General features: G+C 48.2%; 1 protein-coding gene across 1 annotated transcript in view; it reads left to right on the forward strand.

The window, feature by feature from the left end:
• The window catches only part of PCID2 (PCI domain containing 2), a 99,292-nt gene that overhangs the window by 25,420 nt on the left and 56,411 nt on the right, over positions 1–17,461 (forward strand). The window contains exons 4-5 of the mRNA XM_075336646.1: positions 5,564–5,637; positions 7,235–7,300. Of these exons, the coding sequence (XP_075192761.1) occupies positions 5,564–5,637; positions 7,235–7,300 (140 nt within the window). The remainder of the gene's footprint in view (positions 1–5,563; positions 5,638–7,234; positions 7,301–17,461) is intronic.

The raw sequence follows: 17,461 nt of genomic DNA on the forward strand, positions 1-17,461 counted from the left end.
AATGGAAGTCCAACAGCCACTTTTAGGATGCCACTAAGTTTACTCAGTGTTTGCTAGTGTAATGGCTTAGTAACAATGAGCTTGAGTGGGCAAAGGGCAGGAGGGTACAGTGGCAGGGTTGTGGGTCTGGGTAGAGGAAAGGAAGCCTGCCTTTCTATCCCTCCTAATGGGGAAATGCAGCGAGGAAATCCCTGACCTTAGCTACACAGACGCTGTCATCTTGTGTAGCTGTTAAAATCTGTTTTCACGGACCTGACTGTCACCTATGGCTCTGACCCTGCCGGTATTAGCCCTTAAAAGGACTAATAGAGACTTCTATCCCTATTCTGTATAGCGCTGTGTATAGAGCGTACACAGCAGTATCGGAGACAGGAGCTACGCCAGCGGTGACTGACACCAAGACGCAGAAGGCAGATAATGGCGTGCTGGAGGAAAATGTCCGTTTTTATAATGCAGGGACAACATGTGACATGGACATCCTATCACACATGCCGTTGCTTCTCTGGCTAAAAGTCCACTTAGCTGTGTGTGTGTCTGGGATTGGCTGACATGCTGGCCCGACCCACTACACGCGCGCGCTTAGGGAAGGAAGACAAGGAAAAAAAAAAAATGGCATGACCCCCATGGTCTCCCTCTGGGATTCACAGATGGGGTTCTCCCACATGTTCCGCGTTCTCTGAGGAGCCGGAGGAAGGAGAAGGAAGGAGAATGATGTTTGTACCGGGATGATTCCTTGGTTTCAAGGATCAAGCTGCGATGGACTCCCTTATTGCAGCAATCTACCAAAACTCTGCGAGTGGAAGATCTCCCATCCACTACTACTGACCCTGCGGTCTCCTTTAAAAGGGTGAAGAAACTTAAAAAAAAAAAAAAAAAAGAGCTTTTTGACGCCGCTTCGGTATCCGTAAACTCATGGAGTCCCGGTACCCCTTTGGCTTAGCTGTCTCTAAGGGCTGGGCCGATCCGGCCTCGGTGGACCCTCACCCGGCTAAAGCCTCCCTGAGGGACCCTCCTGTCTTTTACTTGATGGATCCTCCTTCAAGGACCCGACAGACAGACAAGTGGAGCAGCTCGATCGCTCTGCCTCGAGGCCGCGGGTCCCTCTCCCCCTCCGTGTGGGTCGCACAGGCACCAGGACTACCAGTTTTCCTCAGACCCTCACAGATGTAACTGTTCACATTGCTGCGGCGGCGGAGTACCTCATGCAGGCCTCCCTCGGCGCTGCTACCTGCGCAGTTATTGCCGCCTCAAATACCATAGCCATCCGTAAGGCCCTCTGGTTCCGATAATGGAGAGTGGACTCTGTCTCTAAGAAGCCTCTCACAGTACTCCTTTCCAGACCGATGGTTTGCCGATCGTCTGGACAGGCTCTTATTTTTTTTGTCTGACGCCACGGGAAGAAAAGAGTACCTCTCTCCCCCAACTCTAGCCCAGGATGTTTTTTACTAGACACGCAGGGCCCGACCTTCTCAGCCCTCCCCGAGTCCACCTCGTCCTGGCAGTCTAGACAAAGACCGAGAAGTCTCGTCCTTCTCCATCTGGGCCGCCGCCTCAGACCACAAATGGGTGTGATACCTTGTGTCTTCCGGTTACCACATTGAATTCTGGACCCGATCCCCTGGTCAGTCTTTTCTCTCAAACCCCCCCAAACGCTCCAAAACACCACGAGGCCTTCTCCTCAGCAATCCACTCCCTCCAAACGGCGGGGGTGATGGTACCTGTTCCCGACGGCGAGAGGTTCAAGGCTATACCTATCGTGGTCGCCAAAGAAAGACGGGTCAGTTCGTCCCATCCTGGACCTCTAACACCTGAGAAAACATGTGCACTTAAGGAGATTCAGAATGGACTTCCTAGGGTCCATTATTACCTTTATGGTCGAAGGAGAATTCCTTGCTTCCCTAGCTATCAGGGACGCGTACCTGCACATACCCATCGCTCCAGCTCATCAAAGTTTCTCCGCTTCGCGGTTCAGGACTTCTTCTTTTCATTTGTGGCCCTACCCTCGGCTCTGCCACAGCACCAAGGGTCTTAACGAAGGTCATGGCGGCCGCCATGAGTGCCCTTCACGCCAGGAGAGTGGCTGTTCTGCCTTGCTTGGATGACCTCCTCATCAAGGGCTCAACCAGCGTGCAGATCTCTGTGGGCACCCTATCCCGCTTAGGGCAGCGTCTGACTCCAGTCAAATCATCCCCGGTCGCGTCAAAATCCGTCACCTCCCTGGGCATGTCCCTGGACACTCTTCTGGGCTTGATATTTCTCCCTCAAGTCAAGGCGACCGCTCTACAACAAGCGGTACACTGCCCTCTACGTACTCCTGTCACTTCATACGATTCAGTATGAGAGTGCTAGGTACGATAGCGGCAGCTATAGAGGCAGTGCTGCTCACTTAGCCACACCACCGCCCACTGCAGCTTGCACTTCTAGCTGCCTGGGACAAGAGCCCCTTTTTCCTTGGTCGACCTTTTCACCTGACACCTTCAGTCAGGTATGCGCTTTACTGGTGGCTTCAGTCCTCTTCCATATCGAGAAGAAGTTTTTCTCCCCCAAGTGGACTGGCTACTCCTTACCACGGACGCCAGCTTCTTAGTCTGGGGAGCAGCGTACTGGCTCCACACTGCTTCGGGACGTTGGACACCCCAGGAGTCTTCCCTTCCCAGAAATCATCCTGAAAATTATCGCGATCTTCTCGCGCTCAGGTCATTCCCCTTTTCTGTTAGCAGGTCGTTTGATTCGGGTCCAATTGGACAATGCAACAGCTGTGGCCTATGTCAATCAGCAGGGAGGTACCAGCAGCAAGACCGCTTATCTCGAGGTCCTCAGGATCCTCACCTGGACCGAATCGACGGGGGTCTGTGTTTTCAACGTTACACATACCGGGAGTAGAAAACTGTGTGGCGGACCTTCTAAGTCACCAAGGCCTGGCCGCCGGAGAGTGGTTTCTCCACCCAGAAGTGTTCCCACACATCTGCACTCACTGGAGTTCACCAGACGTGGAATTAATGGTGCTCTACAAATAAATAATAATAAATAATAATAATCTAATGGCCTCAAGGTTGAACGCAAAGGTACCCGCGTTCTTAGCCAGGTCACGTGACCCACAGTCCATTGGCGCGGATGCTCTAGTCTCCTGAAGTTGTTTCCGTCCAACTTACATGTTTTTCGCCTCTGCCCCTGCTGGTGCGAGTAATCGGGGAGATCAAGGCAGAAGGAGTCCCGGTGATACTAATAGCACCGGACTAGCCCAGGTGCGCCTGGTATGCTGAATTAGTACAATTGCTCATGGCGCCTCGTAAGCATCCCTGACTTGCTGACCCAAGGGCCCATTTCCCATCAGAACTCCAGAGCCCTGAAGCTGACGGCCTGGCCATTGAGACCTGGACTTTAAAAAGAGGGAGATTCTCTCCTGCGGTCATCTCCACCTTGTACAGTGCCCGAAAGCCGGCCTTCATCCCATATTTACCACCGTACGTAGAAAACTTTCCTTTTGCAGTGCAGGGAATCTAATGTCCAACCTATGCCTCTGGCGATCCCCAGAATTCTTGATTTTTTTTTTTTGCAGTCAGGTTGCAAAAGGGGTTGGCCCTCAGCTCCCTTAAGGGGCAGGTTTCATCTCTCTCAATATTCTATCAATACCGCCTAGCTTGCAATCCGCAAGTCAAGACTTTCCTCAAGGGTGTTTCCCATCTAGTTTCCCTGTATAAACGGTCGCTGGACCCATGGGACCTCAATCTCGTTTTGGATGGTATCCAGAGGTCCCCTTTTGAACCTCTTAAGGAATCTTTTCTTGCTCTTCTCTCCTGGAAGGTAACATTCTTAGTGGCGAATACGTCCATCAGACAAGTTTCGGACCTGGCATCACTCTCTTGCCGCGAACCCTTTCTGATCTTTCATCAGGACAAGGTGGTTCTACGCCCCCTTCCGGATTTTCTTCCGATGGTTATTTCCCCGTTTCATATGAACGAGGACATTGTTCTGACTTCCTTTTTGTCCACACCCAGTCCATAGGGTGGAAAGGTTTCTACATTCGCTAGATCTTGTGAGGGCTCTCAGATATTACGTACCCAGGACAGCCCCTTTAGGAACATTAGACTCCTTGTTCGTCATTCCTGAAAGGCCTAAGAAAGGACAGGCAGCTTCATAGGCAACGCTGGCTCGCTGGATTCGCTCTGCGATCCAGGAAGTCTACCGCTTGCAACTTAAGTCCATTCCTAGTGGCCTATGGACTTATTCCAGGCAAGCAGTTGGCGCCCCTTGGGCCATTAGGCATCAGCCTTCAGTGGAACAGAGGTGTAAGGCTGCGACCTGGTCTTGCCTACATACTGTTTCAAAGCATTACTGAATCCATACCCAGGTTTCGGCTGAGGCGAACCTAGGTAGGAAAATTCTGCAAACGATAGTGGAGTACCTATCTCAGTAGGCGCTCCTGGCTATCTGGGACTGGTTCCTAGTCCTTGGGTTGCGTTTATTGTTTACTCACCCATGGACTGCTTTAGGACGTCCCATGGTCCTGTGTCCCCCAATGAGGCGTCAGAGAAAAACGGATTTTTGTGTACTCACCGTAAAATCGTTTTCTCTTAGCCATCATTGGGGGACACAGCACCCACCCTGTTGCCCTGTTGGGCCTTGGTTCTCTCAGTACCTTATTTGGTTATGACTCTTTTTTTTTCTTTTTTTTTTTTTTTTTTCTCATGTTCCTCTGTTGAGAAGTTTTTACTGTTTTTTTTCTCCTACTGTTTGTGTACTAAAACTGAGGTTGCCTGGCCCAGCCAGGGGGTGTATACTGCAGGGGAGGAGCTATGCTTTTGCATCTACTTAGTGTCCTCCTATGGATAGGCAGCATAACACCCATGGTCCTGTGTCCCCCAATGATGGCTAAGAGAGAACGATTTTACGGTGAGTACACAAAAATCCGTTTTGTTTTTTTTTATTAATTTTTTGAGCACCATTTTTCCCATGGTGCTCATGAGAAGGGGTTACATACATATATACAAAGTACAATGACAGACTGGTGGAGGGGACAGGACCATGTCATCGCGGGCTTACAGTCTACAGGATGATTGGGAAGAAGACGGAAGGTTGCAGGGATTTCAGCAGCTTCGGTGGTGAAGTAACAGCGGGGTCATTGAAGGCTGTGAGCATTCTTGAAGAAATGGGTCTTCAAGTTCCATCTAAAACTTCCGAGTGTTGGTGATAGTCGGACATGTTGGGGCACAGAATGCCAGCGGATGGGGGATTTCAGGAGAAGTCTTGGAGCTGACTGGGTGAGGAATGTAGGAGTGTGAAGGAGAGAAGGAGGTCTTGGGAGGACCGGAGATTACGTGATGGAAGATATTGGGAGATTAGTTCAGAGATATTCGGAGTAGACAGATTATGGTTTTTTAGGTCAGGGTTAGTAGTTGGAACTGTATACATTGGGTAATTGGGAGCCATTGAAGGGATTTATAGAGGGGAGAAGGAGAGAGCCGGATTAGTCAGACATTTATATGACACAATATGTGCACCTTATTATTTTATGCTCCATTATCATGCAGATATTGCTAATCGGCTTTATTTTACCATTCAGATGTCGGCTCCAGAGGACAAATGTCAGCAGATGTTGGAACCTCCGTATGATGAAATGTTTGCAGCCCATTTACGGTAACATCGCAGCCTGTGGGGACATGTGGGCATATGGCTGTATGTAGATTAGTGTGGGGAATATAGAGTTTGGTTCACACTGTAGTCTTCAAAAATGGCATTTAAAACAGACCGTCTCCATTATTTTAATGATAGAGCGAACCTGGTCATTGATTCTGCCTTTTCTGAATGCAGGACACAATGACGGGGAGACGTTGGGCCCTGAGCTCCATAGGTTTCAATCATATGGAGCAAAATGTTAGAGTAAAAAGCAAAATAAATCCTGTCCGGACTCTGAGGAGAGAGGTGAGGCTCTGAGGTACCCTCCCCCCCACAGAGATTGCATGTGTGTGTGCAGAGGAAGCTGACAGTCGCTGTGTGTGGGGTCCGGAGGAGTGTCACTGCCAGCAATGGGAGTCCTGTCAGGATTTTTTTTATAATACTCTGAAATCCAGTTCCAAATCCCCCATCCTACATATTCCAGAACTCGGCTTCTCTCTGTCATAAATCACCTGACAGGTTCCCTTTGGTTTGCTCCTTTTCCATATCTTGCTCTCCCTCCTCAGCAGACATGCGGTGTAGTCACACTGGTATCACACGCTCACGGGAAGGACCTGACTTTTTTTTACAATAGCAAAGACAATTAAGACACCTGTAATGAAAGCTCAGACAATCTTGCCTCCATAAAGAGGTTCCTTGGTATTTGTTTCAGCCTCTATGTCTAGGAGCCATCCATTATAGAAGAGTCAGGATCCATCCTTTTGAAGCCTCATATAATAGAATACTTCAAGGGGTTTTCCGATCTCCAAGATGCTATCCTAATGTGTAGTAGTAATATTAGCAAATACCTCCAATTAGAAATGTAGTATAGGTCTCCTGATATAGCCATGTTTTTACTTCATGTGCAGGGCATTGCACCTTAGGTATCCATGGTTATGTCCACTCATATAGTGACTGTCAGTTAACTGCTCATGGTTGTAACCATGGATACCTAAGCTACAATGCCCTGCACATGAGGTAAGAGACATGGCTATGTCAGGAGAACTATACTACATTTCTCATTGGAGGTATTTAAAAATAATAATAATAATATTCCTACTACATATTGGGATAGGAGCTTGGAGATAGCATACCCCTTTAAATAGAAAGATGGCTGCACATGCATGAAACTCAGTCCATTATATAAGTCAGTTATTAAAAGATGATAGAGAAAAATACCTAATAGCAGCCAAAAATGGCAAGCACATTGTATTTAGCCACCGTTCATAGTGATAATACCTTTACCCAAGTGCATATTAAAGCAAATCATAGCTGTTTGATGGACAGCGTTCCCTTCGTTACTAACGAGAGTGACAGAGTAGTCATGGACAGTCAGAGTAGTCATGGACAGTCGGAGTAACAGGCAGAGTAGTCATGTTCTTAGCAATATGGCAGAGACATCTCACAGCTGTCACACACCTGTACAATGACATCAATGATATATAGTATACGTGAATTATGGATGGCATCCTAATAAAATCTCAAATGAATTTCTATTTTCGGTGAAATATATTAGGGCACATTTTAGTAAAGTATTGTCATGTATTTTATGTTAATATCTTCCATATTCTTCATTTAGGTGCACTTATGCAGTTTCCAACCATGATTTTGTGGATGCGTACAAGTGCCAGACTGTGGTTGTGCAATATCCTTTTTACCCAATAGGATACTATAATCCTGATGTTTAATCAGATATTTTTTTGGAAAGATTTATTTATTTATCAAATTTAGGGACAAAGCCCGGGAATATTTATATACAGTAAAGGTAGGTTATTCCCATAAACAAATTTTTATTAAAGATATAAAAACACACCATCAGTGTAAAAGTAGACCAACAGGTCACAGTGATTTAAATGCAAAAAATACATGAAAGATTTTTAGTCTCTGTGGAACTAGAGGGCTAAGGACTTAACTTGAAGGCAAAAATACATTCAGGCAGCGCCACAAATAGAATTTTTTGAATGCTTGCTGTCCATGAGTGTCCGCATAGATATAAGTCAGTCCTCTCCAAGCGTCCACTTGTTTCTTTGTAATATCAAGGAATGGCAATTATTTCATTCAGTGAGCCATTTGATTCAAGATTTACAACAGTCTCCACCTCGACGCGTTTCCCCACATAATAAATACGTGGTTCATCAGGAGGCTACAAAACAGATAAGCTCTTATCAGCAACAGATTGAAAGAGGTTCACCTAGATTGCACATTCATACATCATATCACAGATAGGCATGTAAGATAACAAAATAACACAAAACAATAATATAAAGGTACTTGCCCAGGGAGAAAAGGTACTAGATGTGCAGATCCATGGCGCCCATCACAAAAGATCCACGGCTAGTCAGACAATGCTGGAGGAAATTCACTGCCATAGTCCAGAGAGGCGTCATGGAACTGCACATCACTCAGGGATTTAAATAGCCCACAGTCTCCTGATCAGCTGTGGACGATCCAGGCAATCATACTGATGCCGATATCGCCACATGTGCGCATGTCTAATGTGATGCGCACACCTGAGGAAAACCCAGGAGACTGGTGTAGTGGAGGCGCCCCCGTCCGCATCGCAACTGCGCCTGCCCAGAATCTTATTGGCAGCGTGCATGTGCGGACGGAGGCCCTCACGTGCCAAAAGTAGATAGATATAAACAAGGGGAGAGCGCATGCCTGAGGATCATGGACATCGTGACGCCCACAGTAGCGCCGCCGTCCACGTCACCACCGCGCCTTGCCAATCAAAGGCAGCGTGCACACGCGGACGGAGGCCTCAATATGCCAAATTTAAGTATAGGTAAATAGAGGCACAGCGCATGCGCAAAGAATAAACGGGGTCTGAATATAGATACCAGAATAGTGCAGATCACCGTATATACGCGCAAGTGCAGTTAGAGAGACATAGTGCCTCCTCCATAAATACAGAATTAGCATATTAACCCCCATATATAAAGATATACCTATGATTTGCATACGCAAAAACCAACGGAGTCTGCATAAAGATAATAAAATAATGCAGATCACCGTATACGTGCGCAAACACAATTAGAAAGGTGCTTAATTTCTCCTCCATAAATATAATATTGATCTAGTAACCCTCATTGGTATAGATATACCTAATTATATTAAATATCGGTAATAACAATTAGGGGGTCCCATTTTTTTAGGGGAATATAGATTAAAGGCTAATAGAAGGGACACCACAACAGACATGACCCTCATTTATAGCAGTGTATGCCATATAGACGTCCATGGTCATAAATAGACGCCATGTTAGATCAAACCCCTAGTAGGCACATAATTAACAAGGGCATTGAAGGAAACTCAATAGACAGGCTGATAAGATGTTACATCAAATACTGTCAAAAAATTTTTTCCACAGAGGTACAAATATTCCTAGTCAGACATACCCCCCACAATGTGAGGGTACATCTGTAGCCAGGCTCCCATAACAAGGACTAAAATACATAGATGTTAACCATCAATATGGTCCATTCCTGAAAGGAAGGAAGTTTGCAAAGTAAAGCAAAAGCAGATTTAAACTAAACAAATTTTGACACCGTTTCAAAGCTAAGTGGGAAGGAAGCAGCCAAAGGAGAGCTGTTCATTCAGCCCCCCTGGGGTTAAAGATCCCATTTTGAATATCCAGGCGGATTCCTTCTGCAATAATGTCCTATCAAAATCCCCTCCCCTAGGGTTGGGTTTCACCACCTCCAAAATGGAAAATCGAATTTGGGCCACATCCCCCCCATGTATCATATTAATATGACGGGAAATTGAAGTGTCTCGTCCATTCCTAATGTCCGCAAGATGTTCACCTACCCGCCTCCGGAGTTCTCTTAGGGTCTTACCTATATAGTCAAGAGGACAAGTACAGGTAGCCCTATAGACAACTCCGGAGGTTTTGCAATTGCCAAAATCACGTAAAGGGAAAATTTTTCCTGTAGCTGCACTAATCACCCTTTTACATTGTTCCATAGATCCACAGTATTTACAATTCCCACAGGGGAACATACCACAGATGCGTCTATCCAACCAAGTCCCCTGTGGTCTAGGTCCCTGGTACATGCTATGTACTAACTTGTCACCTATGGTACGACCCCGCCTGTAAGTGATACTTGGAAACTTGTTAATATGCTTCACCAGATCAGGGTCAGCCCTCAGAATCTTCCAGTGCTTTTTAATCACTGAAAAGACTCTTTCGGACTGTACATCATAGGTACCAATAATACGTGTGATGTTATGATCATTATCACGTACTCGAGGGGCCATGATATTATGCCTCTTGGTGTTCTTGGCAAAGGCATAGGATTGCTGGATGACCTTTTTTGGGTAGCCACGGTCTAGGAATCGAGGAATTGAGGACCTCCAAAAAATACCACAGTCCCTTTATGGCATAGGGTCTAATCTTGCGGAAGGTGAACTCCAGGCACTAGACCGTTTATCAAAGAATAGGGATCTTATCATCAAGCAATCAGACAAGGGCGGTAATCTTGTCGTTTTGAGCCACAAGAAATATCTTGACATGTGTCACGCCTTGCTTGATGATTTGGATACCTATGAGCGGCTAACATGTGACCCCACATTGGCCTACACTGATATTCTTCATACTATACTTAATGAGGCTAGGCAGGGACTTGGTTGGATAGACGCATCTGTGGTATGTTCCGCTGTGGGAATTGTAAATACTGTGGATCTATGGAACAATGTAAAAGGGTGATTAGTGCAGCTACAGGAAAAATTTTCCCTTTACGTGATTTTGGCAATTGCAAAACCTCCGGAGTTGTCTATAGGGCTACCTGTACTTGTCCTCTTGACTATATAGGTAAGACCCTAAGAGAACTCCGGAGGCGGGTAGGTGAACATCTTGCGGACATTAGGAATGGACGAGACACTTCAATTTCCCGTCATATTAATATGATACATGGGGGGGATGTGGCCCAAATTCGATTTTCCATTTTGGAGGTGGTGAAACCCAACCCTAGGGGAGGGGATTTTGATAGGACATTATTGCAGAAGGAATCCGCCTGGATATTCAAAATGGGATCTTTAACCCCAGGGGGGCTGAATGAACAGCTCTCCTTTGGCTGCTTCCTTCCCACTTAGCTTTGAAACGGTGTCAAAATTTGTTTAGTTTAAATCTGCTTTTGCTTTACCTTGCAAACTTCCTTCCTTTCAGGAATGGACCATATTGATGGTTAACATCTATGTATTTTAGTCCTTGTTATGGGAGCCTGGCTACAGATGTACCCTCACATTGTGGGGGGTATGTCTGACTAGGAATATTTGTACCTCTGTGGAAAAAATTTTTTGACAGTATTTGATGTAACATCTTATCAGCCTGTCTATTGAGTTTCCTTCAATGCCCTTGTTAATTATATGCCTACTAGGGGTTTGATCTAACATGGCGTCTATTTATGACCATGGACGTCTATATGGCATACACTGCTATAAATGAGGGTCATGTCTGTTGTGGTGTCCCTTCTATTAGCCTTTAATCTATATTCCCCTAAAAAAATGGGACCCCCTAATTGTTATTACCGATATTTAATATAATTAGGTATATCTATACCAATGAGGGTTACTAGATCAATATTATATTTATGGAGGAGAAATTAAGCACCTTTCTAATTGTGTTTGCGCACGTATACGGTGATCTGCATTATTTTATTATCTTTATGCAGACTCCGTTGGTTTTTGCGTATGCAAATCATAGGTATATCTTTATATATGGGGGTTAATATGCTAATTCTGTATTTATGGAGGAGGCACTATGTCTCTCTAACTGCACTTGCGCGTATATACGGTGATCTGCACTATTCTGGTATCTATATTCAGACCCCGTTTATTCTTTGCGCATGCGCTGTGCCTCTATTTACCTATACTTAAATTTGGCATATTGAGGCCTCCGTCCGCGTGTGCACGCTGCCTTTGATTGGCAAGGCGCGGTGGTGACGTGGACGGCGGCGCTACTGTGGGCGTCACGATGTCCATGATCCTCAGGCATGCGCTCTCCCCTTGTTTATATCTATCTACTTTTGGCACGTGAGGGCCTCCGTCCGCACATGCACGCTGCCAATAAGATTCTGGGCAGGCGCAGTTGCGATGCGGACGGGGGCGCCTCCACTACACCAGTCTCCTGGGTTTTCCTCAGGTGTGCGCATCACATTAGACATGCGCACATGTGGCGATATCGGCATCAGTATGATTGCCTGGATCGTCCACAGCTGATCAGGAGACTGTGGGCTATTTAAATCCCTGAGTGATGTGCAGTTCCATGACGCCTCTCTGGACTATGGCAGTGAATTTCCTCCAGCATTGTCTGACTAGCCGTGGATCTTTTGTGATGGGCGCCATGGATCTGCACATCTAGTACCTTTTCTCCCTGGGCAAGTACCTTTATATTATTGTTTTGTGTTATTTTGTTATCTTACATGCCTATCTGTGATATGATGTATGAATGTGCAATCTAGGTGAACCTCTTTCAATCTGTTGCTGATAAGAGCTTATCTGTTTTGTAGCCTCCTGATGAACCACGTATTTATTATGTGGGGAAACGCGTCGAGGTGGAGACTGTTGTAAATCTTGAATCAAATGGCTCACTGAATGAAATAATTGCCATTCCTTGATATTACAAAGAAACAAGTGGACGCTTGGAGAGGACTGACTTATATCTATGCGGACACTCATGGACAGCAAGCATTCAAAAAATTCTATTTGTGGCGCTGCCTGAATGTATTTTTGCCTTCAAGTTAAGTCCTTAGCCCTCTAGTTCCACAGAGACTAAAAATCTTTCATGTATTTTTTGCATTTAAATCACTGTGACCTGTTGGTCTACTTTTACACTGATGGTGTGTTTTTATATCTTTAATAAAAATTTGTTTATGGGAATAACCTACCTTTACAAGATTTATTTATTTATTTATTTTACTCGATCATTTAGCGCCATTGTGTACCACAGTGCTTTACAAACATTATTATCCTTGTCCCCATGGGGGCTTACAATCTAAATTTCGGTATGTCTTTAGAGTATCTACTCCTCAAATGTTGTCTTTAGTGGAAATTAAACCCAGGACCCCAGTGCAGCAAGGCTTCTGCGCTTAACCACTGAGCAACCTATATTTTCTTCAGCGCTCTATTGGGAGACCCAGACGATTGGGGTATAGCTACTGCCCTCTGGAGGCCACACAAAGCACTACATTAAAAGTGCAAGGCCCCTCCCCCGCTGGCTATACCCCCCCCGTGGTATCACGGGTTCTCCAGTTTTAGCTTTGTGTGCGAAGGAGGTCAGACATTCCATGCATAGCTCCACAGATTTTAGTCAGCAGTAGCTGCTGACTGTTTCGGATGGAAGAAAAGAGGACACATATAGTGTCCCCAGCATGCTCCCTTCTCACCCCTGGATGGTGTTGTAAGGTTGAGGTACCTATTGCTGGTACAGGGCTGGAGCCTGACATGCTGTTTTCCTCCCACATCCCCTTGTAGGGCTCTGTGGAAGTGGGATCCTGCCGGCCTCTCAGCTCTGATGCCGGGCTCCATCCACAGACCCATTAGAACCTGATGGAGACGGAGCAGGAGTACGATCAGGGACAGGCCCTGCATCATACAGGTACTCTGTGTCCCCGGCAGGCACAGACACACTCCGGGCTGGCTGGGTGTTGTAGTGCGCCGGGGACCGCAACGTGGAGTTGGTGTCCCTACAGATTACTGGGGGACTTTTTTGTGTATGGGAACGCAGCGCCGACCCCCTCTGGACCGGGCGGCGCTGCTGTGACTTGTGGTGCGCCGGGGATCCGCCGTCCGCGCTTTTACGGCGGCGGCGGTTATAAATTTAGTCCCCGGCTTTTTGGGCCTAGGACGCCGGCAGCTCCGTTTCGTTCCCGCCCCCACCCTGTCATTCAGGGTACGGGAGAGACGCTGTTCGCTAGCAGCGACGAGGGCTGGAGCCTGATTTACATGCTCCAGCCCTCTCACTTGGCACAGAGGGAAGCAGGCTTCCCGCTCTTGGCCAGGAACGCCCAGGGCCCGCCCCCCTTCCTCTCTCGAGACGCCGGCAGCCATTACATGCATGCCTGGCTGGAGGAAGGACGCAAGGCTCTGGGAGACCTGGACTAGGGGCTATCTGGCGACCACACACCCGCTTTTTAAGCGGGCGGTAAGCGATTTTTCTGTGCTGGTCCCTCTAGTGCCTCACTGTGTATCAGTGTACTGGGTACAGATATATAGATATTGTATTTCTTGCACTGTGAGGTGCGCTTCTGGCTGCATATCCCAGATCGCTCTGTGGAAGCAGCAACATGTCATCCTCAAAACGCAAGGCGGCCAAGGCAAAAAGGGCTGTGTATACTGCGTGTGCTGCATGTGGGGCTAATCTACCAGCAGGCTCCGATGACCCCCATTGTGTGCAATGCTCCGACCCGGTGCTGCTTCGCCAGCCGGAGTCAGGAGAGGTAGCGACCCAGGCTGAGACGCTTGTAAGTTCTGCCCCGGTGACAGGGACGGACTTTGCAGTTTTTGCAGATAATATGTCTGTGTCTATGGCAAGAATCCTTGAAACCTTGCAATCTATGCATGGGACTCAGTCTCTGGGCACGGCGAGGCCTCTGTCCTCAGGTCCCCCTTACTTGGAATGTATCCAGCCCACAGGGGGGTCCCCGGCTTCACAGGCCGAGGATTATGACTCAGATGATGGCCCCAGCCACCCTAAGCGAGCTCGCTGGGAAAGACCCTCGACGTCTTCACACTGCTCAGGGTCTCAGCGCAATCAGTCTCCCTGTGATGTGTCTGATGAGAGTGATCAGGAATCCACTCCTGGAACCCCTCTCAACCTGGATACCCCGGATGGGGATGCCATGGTAAACGACCTTATCTCAGCCATCAATAGGCTGTTGGATATTTCTCCCCCAGCCCCTTCAGCAGAAGAGGCGGCTGCGGAGCAGGAAAAGTTTCGTTTCCTTTATCCCAAGCGTAAATTGAGTGCTTTGTTAGATCACTCTGACTTCAGAGAATCAATCCAGAAGCACGACGCTCACCCAGAAAGGCGTTTCTCTAAACGATCTAAAGATACGCGTTTCCCTTTCCCCCCTGAGGTGGTCAAGCGCTGGACACAGTGTCCAAAGGTAGACCCCCCGATTTCCAAACTTGCAGCTAGATCCATAGTTGCAGTGGAGGATGGCGCTTCACTTAAAGATGCCAATGACAGACAGATGGACCTTTGGTTAAAATCTGTCTATGAAGCTATCGGCGCGTCGTTTGCTCCGGCATTCGCAGCCGTATGGGCACTCCAGGCTATTTCAGCTGGCTTAGCAAAAGTGGATGCTATCATGCATCCAGCAGTGCCGCAAGTGGCGCACCTTACCACGCAGATGTCGGCGTTTGCGTCTTACGCTATCAATGCGGTCCTAGAATCTACCAGTCGCACCTCAATGGCGTCCGCCAATTCGGTAGTTTTGCGCAGAGCCTTGTGGTTAAAGGACTGGAAAGCAGATGCTGGTTCCAAAAAATGTTTAACCAGTTTGCCTTTATCTAGAGATAGACTGTTTGGCGAGCCATTGGCTGACATCATTAAGCAGTCCAAGGGTAAAGACTCCTCTTTACCACAACCCAGAACAGCCAAACCTCAGCAGAAAAAGTGGCAGCAGAGGTTTCAGTCCTTTCGAGGTTCGGGCAAGACACCATTTACCTCGTCCAAAGGGACTCAGAGGACGCAAAGAAACTCAGATTCGTGGCGGACTCACACACGCCCCAAGAAAGCAAATGGAGGTACCGCTTCCAAAGCGGCTACCTCATGACTTCCAGCCCCCCCCCTCCGCATCGCCGGTCGGGGGCAGGCTCTCCCGCTTTTCCGGCATTTGGATGTCACAGGTCAAAGACCGGTGGGTGACGGACATTTTGTCTCGCGGGTACAGAATCGAGTTCAATTCTCGTCCTCCAGCTCGGTTCTTCAGAACCTCCCCACGTCCAGACCGAGCAGATGCTCTGATGCAGGCGGTGGATTCCCTAAAAGCGGAAGGAGTGGTTATCCCAGTCCCTTCTCAGGAACAAGGGCAAGGGTTTTACTCCAATCTCTTTGTGGTTCCAAAAAAGGACGGCTCGTTCCGTCCTGTTCTGGACCTAAAACGGCTCAACAAACATGTGCACGCCAGGAGGTTCCGGATGGAAACCCTCCGCTCTGTCATTGCCTCAATGTCCAGAGGAGACTTCCTTGCCTCAATAGACATCAAAGATGCTTATCTCCACGTGCCAATTGCTACAGAACATCAACGTTTTCTACGTTTTGTGATAGGAGACGACCATTTTCAGTTCGTAGCTCTTCCATTTGGTCTGGCGACAGCCCCACGGGTCTTCACCAAGGTCATGGCGGCGGTGGTAGCAGTCTTGCACTCTCAGGGACACTCGGTGATCCCTTACCTAGACGACTTATTGGTCAAAGCTCCCTCTCAGGAGGCATGTCAGCACAGCCTGAATGCTACGCTGGAGACTCTACAGTCTTTCGGATGGATCATCAACTTTCCAAAGTCGATCCTATCACCGACTCAGTCACTAACGTATCTTGGCATGGAGTTTCATACTCTAGCAGCGATAGTGAAGCTTCCGCTGGACAAGCAGCGGTCACTACAGACAGGGGTGCAATCTCTTCTGCAGGGCCAGTTGCATCCCTTGCGGCGCCTCATGCATTTCCTAGGGAAGATGGTGGCAGCCATGGAAGCAGTTCCCTTTGCGCAGTTTCATCTGCGCCCACTTCAATGGGACATTCTCCGCCAATGGGACGGGAAGTCAACGTCCCTGGACAGGAAAGTCTCGCTTTCCCAGACGGCCAAAGACTCTCTACAATGGTGGCTCCTTCCCACCTCATTGTCTCAGGGAAGATCCTTCCTGCCCCCATCCTGGGCAGTAGTCACGACAGATGCGAGTCTGTCAGGGTGGGGAGCAGTATTTCTCCACCACAGGGCTCAGGGGACGTGGACTCCGCAGGAGTCCACCCTTCAGATCAATGTTCTGGAGATCAGAGCAGTGTATCTTGCTCTACTGGCCTTCCAACAGTGGCTGGAAGGAAAGCAGATCCGAATCCAATCGGACAACTCCACAGCGGTGGCATACATCAACCACCAAGGAGGGACGCGCAGTCGGCAAGCCTTCCAAGAGGTCCGGCGCATTCTAATGTGGGTGGAGGACAGAGCATCCACCATATCCGCGGTTCACATCCCAGGCGTAGAAAACTGGGAAGCAGACTTCCTCAGTCGCCAGGGCATGGACGCAGGGGAATGGTCCCTTCACCCGGACGTGTTTCAGGAAATCTGTCGACGCTGGGGAGTGCCGGACGTCGACCTAATGGCATCCCGGCACAACAACAAGGTCCCGGCATTCATGGCGAGGTCGCGCGATCAAAGAGCTCTGGCGGCAGACGCCTTGGTTCAAGATTGGTCGCAGTTTCAGCTCCCATACGTGTTTCCGCCTCTGGCGCTCTTGCCCAGAGTGCTACGCAAGATCAGATCCGAGTGCAGCCGCGTCATACTCGTCGCTCCAGACTGGCCGAGGAGGTCGTGGTATCCGGATCTGTGGCATCTCACGATCGGTCGACCGTGGTCACTGCCAGACCGACCAGACTTACTGTCCCAAGGGCCGTTTTTCCATCAGAATTCTGCGGCCCTGAACCTGACTGTGTGGCCATTGAGTCATGGATCCTAGCATCTGCTGGATTATCTCAGGGAGTCGTTGCCACAATGAGACAAGCTAGAAAGTCGAATTCGGCTAAGATCTACCACAGAACGTGGAAGATTTTCTTGTCCTGGTGCTCTGCTCAGGGAGTGTCTCCCTG

The sequence above is a fragment of the Anomaloglossus baeobatrachus genome, chromosome 2 (assembly GCF_048569485.1).
Source record: "Anomaloglossus baeobatrachus isolate aAnoBae1 chromosome 2, aAnoBae1.hap1, whole genome shotgun sequence".
Classification (NCBI taxonomy): Eukaryota; Metazoa; Chordata; class Amphibia; order Anura; family Aromobatidae; genus Anomaloglossus; species Anomaloglossus baeobatrachus.